Raw genomic sequence first — 6000 nt, 5'->3', positions numbered from 1 at the left:
CCTCTGTCAGATTCCAGGCACATGGGCTGGGAGCTCGGTCAGGACCACAGGGCAGGCGCCCCGCACCCTGGGATGTGCAATGTGGCGAGTGGGGCTTCCGGCACCCAGAACCGGATGGGTAAACAGGAGGTAGTGCTATTTGAAAGGGCCCTGGGAAATGGATAAGGTGTGGAGACCCGGGCCCTTCAGCGCGGCGTTAGGCCGACAGAAAAGTGCCGGGGTCCGGGGTCCTCGCCTTTAACGCGGTCCTCGGCGGAGGAGACGGGAGGGGGCGGGGCGCGCGGCGGCGCATGCGCGGCGCAGGCTGGAGCGACCGGACTGCCCGGCCCCGGGGAGCGCGCAGGAGCCCGCGGGGAGCCGGGAGGGCGCCGGGAGCCCGCGCCGTGGGGGTGTCTGAGCGGCGCGGGCGCACCCGAGCCTCCAGCCTGCCGGCGCAGCTGCCCGTCCGGGCGCCGGGAGCGGCGGCCAAGATGTCCGTGCCGGTGAGTACCGACCGCAGGTCGGGACCCCGAGCCTACTGCCCCCGGCCCGGCCTGGCACCTCGCGCCGCCCGCTGCGGGCCTGGTGCCGCGGGGGCTCCCGACGGGCGCTCGCGTCACCCGGGCCTCCACCTGCCGGGGCATGGTTGGGGTGGGGGCGTCTCCCCCAAGCCGGCCGCCTCCCTGCCTCTGCCTTCCCCTCCTCTCTCAGGAGGGCTGGGGTCCGCACTGTCTCCTTGGGGATCCCCTTCCCTGTCAGAACGGCTGGGTCTGGCGGAGATCTGTGATTCCCGCTCCTGGGAACCCTGTGGGACAGCTGGCCCCGGCGGGGATCTATGCTGCCCCCCAGGAACCTCCACCAGGATAGCCAGGCCTAGTACAGAGGTGGGGTGGGGTCCGGGCGGCTCTCCAGGACCCCCTACGGGACCCCCTACGGAACGGCTGGGCCGGGCAGGGAGTGGGGGATGTCCGTGCTCTCCCTCAGGAGACCCCCTGGATGGCAGCCGTGTTGTCCTCCAGGGACCCACCGAGATGGGCAGGCCTGGGACGGGGTCGGTACGTTTCCCCATAGACCACTCCCTCCCTCCCGGCTTGCGCTCACTTTCCCGGGAAGTTTTCCTCGGGTCCCTGAACCCCGGGGCGCAGGGCTCAGCCCCTTCCCACCTCTAGCCATGGGCGCTTCTTTTCTGGCCTGACAACTCCCTCTCTGGGCCCGGCTGGCCGGAGGGGTGGTTCCGGGACCCGTGGCTCTGCGTCGTGGCCAGGCCTCAGGCTCTCACCCCAGCCCGCTTTACAAATGGACAGACTGAGGTGGGAGGCAGACTCGGGGTAAGCCATGCTGGCCCTGAAGGGGCGCCGTCTGCATGCCGGAGCCGGGGCCTTCAGCCATTGTTTTTCTAGAAGGGAGCAAAGGGCTTTTCTCTCCACCCCGGGGAAAAGCAATGGGCCTGAGCTCCCAGCGGACCCTGGCCTTGTTTCCAGGGCTTCTCCCCACCTGGGGAACCCCATCCTTATGGTGAAGCAGACAGTTGGGACTTCCTGGCAGGAAGGCCTCTTAATTAACCACAATAGAGTGTGTGGAGATTATTGGATATGGGTGCAAAACATTGTTATTATGGAATTAAAGATCCCTGCTCCTGCCTGCCTCCAGGAGCAGTAATGCAGAGTTACAGATGAAAAAATTAGGGCTTCCAGGCCGTGCTGATGTGAAAACCCTGCCCCCCTTCTGTTCTGGTTCAGCGCGTAATTGCTTCATCTTTAGAAAGCAGACAGAAAATGCCTGCCAAGCTCTTCTCCCCTGCTCTTCTTTCCTGCAAAGCTCTGGGTCTCCCCTGGGAGCTCCCCTGTCCCTGTGGGCACTGGCCAGAGAGAGGAGGTAGAAGACTTGAGCCTGTGGAGGGCATGAGTTTCTGGGGTAGTGAGCAGAGAATGTGACTCAGGCTAAGTGGGGACCAGGGCCACATCAGAGCCTGGCTGGCGTCTATTTGGGAGGCATGCGTGTGATTTGGTTTCATCGTTCATCATCATTGCAGGGTGCTGTACTGGAGTCGGGCATCCAGGCCCATTGTCTTATAGGACTTTGGGCAGCCCTCCTGGACTGTCTGCCTCAGTGGCCCCATCTGTAATGATAGGGTTGGGCGGGAGGGCCAGGGTCTGCCTGTGACTTGGACAGCCAGGCACCATTGTGGAAACCAGCAGCTGCTGTCTTCACCCCACCCCCAGCTTCAAGTCAGTTCTCACCCTCCCACCTGCAGCCACAGCCTGCGGGGATTGTGTGGCTGGACTGTCAGATCACCCCGGCTGTTTCCTGGGACCTTGGGCAGTGTCTGAGCTGTGGGACTGGGAGGAGAAATTCGTTTATGGAGCAGCCAGGAAATGTTCTGAAAATTGCTTTTTGTGTGCTGGGTTGGCCCCTGGGAAGCTTTGCTTTTAGAGCCGTAATGATGATTGCCTGTGCGGTGCTCACAGACACGTGTGGGTTTTAAGCACACCCATTCATTTGGCAGTCTTTTTCTGGATGGTACTGATGCAGGCAATTTGGGCCACAGAAATTACTAGATGCTTCAGAATGGAGGAGGGTGATGGCAGGAAGAGAAGAGGTTGGGAGGGGCCACGTTGCGTTGCCAGTGACCCCCTGCCTGTTAGAGGCTGATCCGTCATTTGTCCCACTTGTGTACACTGACTCCCTGCTCAGTGACCCCGTCTGCCCACTGCCTGGAGACTCACTTACTGGCTGTTCCCTGGTGTCTGCCTCCGGGCCGCCTGGCACCCTGGGTCTGTCCCTTCCCTCCAGGCAGGCAGGAAGGATTGGAAAGAAAATGGCTGTGCCACCACTGCCTCGGAACCCTGGCCAGCATTGGCTTGGAATCCCTGTGAGGCATGGCAAGATGCTGGCTGCCCCCAGCACTGTCAGGCTGCTGTCCCCTGGCACTGCAGAGACATGCCCCGGCATCTCTTTCTGCCTCTTGTTTCCTGTCTGTGAAATGGGCACGGCCATTCCTGCCCCTGTTCTGCTCCTTTCTTCTATGGGGGTCAGGCCCTTTCAGAAGCGAGAGTACTGAGCAGGCGGAGCATGTCTCGAGTGCCTGGTGCTGGCTGAATGCTTCCCAGACTCAGGGAAGACAGGGGTTTTGCCAGGGCCACGCGGTCAGCGCCAGGCAGAGCCAGGGAGGGAACCAAGCCTGGCAGAGCCCAGAGCCTCTGTGAGTGCCATCCTGCGTGGCATCTCTAATTGTGGGAGCTGTGGCCTGTGAGCCTCAGCAGAGGCCAAGGCTGCTGGAAGGCCAGCCCTCTGCTTGTGGCTTTCTGAGCATGAGTGTTTATCCCCTTTTGGCACCCCCAGGAGGTGAGGCTGCCAGGCCTGAGTGGCAGAGGGCAGTCCCGCCCCAGCCAGCCCAGCAGTGGGCCATGGAGGTTGGTGGACTAGGCTTGGCACTTGGTTGAATCTTTTGGTTCACCCATCCTGCTCACAAGCCCAGGAGCCCACTCTGGGCCTGGCCTTGTGCCAACCAGTGCCATGAACAGGAGAACTGGCCGAGGAACAGGAAGGGGCTGCTCTGCTCTACGGCTTGCAGCTGACCTGGCAGCCAGGCACTGGTTGCTGAGGCCTGGCAGAATGGGCTCAGGAGGGGACAGTGGAAAGAGGCAATTTCCAAGTCCAAAATCCTGCTCCAGCCTCAGATTTGGCCTCGCCTGCCAGACTTCAGGGCACCCTGTCACACCCCCTCCTGCTGTAGGGCCTTGGCTCATGCACCTCCTTCTGCAGGAAATGGTCTCGAGCCCACTGCCCCTTTCACCTGGTCGCGCCTGCTCACCCACGGGCATTCAGCCAGGGTGGGCACTGCCCTGGGAAGTCCTCCCAGACTGCTGTTTGTGACTGTGCCTTGATTTGGGCTTATTTGGGTGCTGTCCAACTCCCTTGCCAGACTGAAGGCTTCACCCCAGCTTGCCTCTGGCCACCTGCTGGACCCCCAGAGGAAGGCGGCTGTCCATTTGCTGAGAGCCTGGTGTCTGAGCCAATGACGTGGGAGCCTTGTTGGGGACTGGCTGGTTCTCAGAAAAGCTGCCCCAGGAAGGGAGGGCGTTTGGTGGGTTGAAGGCAAGTGCTCTGGAACCAACTATGCTGGTTCCATGCCTCGGGCAAGTTGCCGAGCCTCTCTGAGTCTCAGTTTCCTCATCTGTATGTTGGCAGCACTGAGCCCATGGGTTTTGTGAGAACTTGGCAAGGGACCGAAAAGCTCTTTGTAAAAGGCCAAGTTGTTGAGGCTTTGCTTATCCTGCCCCAGCTGGCGGGTGTGGCGCCGCCCCCCCACCCCCCGTGCCCAAGATTCTTGGGGCTTTTGTGGTTGGGGTGGTTCCCCCAGAGGCCAGAGCCGTGAGATGACCTTGCCCCCCACCCTCACCCCCCAGCAACCCATGTCTCATGAGTCTTGGATGAGTCTTGGATGGGCCGATCCTTGTCCTCATCCTGCCAACAGACTGGCCTGCATCAGGGCCACCAGCTGGCCCCCATGTCCCAGGCCAGGTGGATCCCCTGTTCCAAATGCCCAGGAGTGAAGCGGTTCATCCTCAGGTGTGTGAGGCAGCGTGGTCTGGCAAGGAAGGAAGGAGCACAGCCCTGGGAGGGTCTCACACCTTAGGGGAGGGGGCTCAAGCCTGGCATCGAGGCAGGTGGGCAGCAAAGCTGCGAGGGTGTGTCCAGGCAGATGGCGCTGCTGACCGGCCCGTGCCCCACCTCCGGCCTGGGTCTCTGGCCCCTCCGGGCCCCTACCTCATTGTGCTCATCTTCGCCTCCCAGCCTTTGACTCTGCTTCATCACTCCTGCTTGTTTTTCTTGCATCCTGGTCAAACCCCATTGATTTTTTCGTTCACTGTTTGCTAGGGCCTTGTCCCCCTCTCTCAGGAAAAAGAGCTGGGGACAGGTTAGGGGTGCTTGGTGGAGGTGACAGCGATGCCTCTGGCAGGAGAAATGGTCACGAGTTGCAGCTCTAAAGCTAAATCTCTTCTCTGAGAGATGAGAGGATGAGGGGGTTTTTAAATAATTTTCATTTGTTATTTAAACCTCACCAGGCTCCAGAAGGATTTGAAGCAGATTATAATGAAAGACACGAATAGTCTGGGATCTTCAAAAGACCCAGAATTATGTAATATATGGGGAAAGAGGAAAAATCATTCCAGATAACCTAGGTTTAGGTTGGCTGCCAGTATGCAATATATCAGAAATGGGCTAGCTTTTGACACTGGGAATTTATTATTTGCAAGCTCACAGTTCTGAGTTCACGAAAATGTCCAAATCAAGGCATCTTCAAGACAATACCTTCTTCCTGAAGACAGGCTGCCAGTGATCCTGGACTCCTCTGTCAGATGACAAGGCACATGGCAGCATCCGCTGGTCTCTCCTTTCTCTTCCGGTTTTCGTTGCTTCCACGTTCCGGCTTCAATGGGTTTCCTCTCTGTTTCTGTGGCTTTCTGTCTTACCTTCCATGTCTTTCTCTCTGTGTTTGTCTGAATACCATTCTTTTATAAAGGACTCCAGTAAGAGGATTAAGACCCACCCTGAATGTGGTGGGTCACATCTTAAGATCCTACTCACCAAAATATCCTACTTTCAATGGGTCCACACCCACAGGAATGGATTAACTTTAAGAACATACTTTTCTGTGGTCCATAAAGCCTCCAAACCATCACATGAGGCATACAATTGAGCTTTAAGCTCCCTGATAGCCAAGGGAAAAAGGATAACATGGTGGGCTTAGGATCACAATACTTTTTTTGGTATTCCTGTGTGCCGTGTAGTTTTTCTTTTGTGCTTTGTTTTATTTTATTCCAGTTGAGACTTTTACTGAGGTAGGTTTTACATATAAGGAAATGTACAGGTATACAGTGTACAGATGGGTGAATTTTTTTTTTTTTTTTGGCTTAATCATTGGGAATTTATTGACTCCCAGTTTCAGAGGCTGGAAGGTGTGCTTCCTCCCAGGTTTGGAAGCACTCTACCTGGCTGACAGTCATTGGGCTCCTT

General features: G+C 58.1%; 1 protein-coding gene across 2 annotated transcripts in view; it reads left to right on the top strand.

Annotated features, from left to right (window-relative positions):
• Positions 1–315: 315 nt before the first annotated feature.
• The window catches only part of BCAR1 (BCAR1 scaffold protein, Cas family member), a 39698-nt gene continuing 34013 nt past the window's right edge, over positions 316–6000 (top strand). Inside the window, exon 1 of one of the 2 annotated variants that reach the window (XM_037815678.1) lies at positions 316–482. In XM_037815678.1, coding sequence (XP_037671606.1) covers positions 471–482 — 12 coding nt within the window. In that variant the 5' untranslated portion in view covers positions 316–470. The remainder of the gene's footprint in view (positions 483–6000) is intronic. The other variant, XM_037815680.1, reaches the window with a different exon arrangement.

Source organism: Choloepus didactylus, chromosome 22, assembly GCF_015220235.1.
Source record: "Choloepus didactylus isolate mChoDid1 chromosome 22, mChoDid1.pri, whole genome shotgun sequence".
NCBI lineage: Eukaryota > Metazoa > Chordata > Mammalia > Pilosa > Megalonychidae > Choloepus > Choloepus didactylus.
This window is presented reverse-complemented; position numbering and strand designations above follow the sequence as displayed.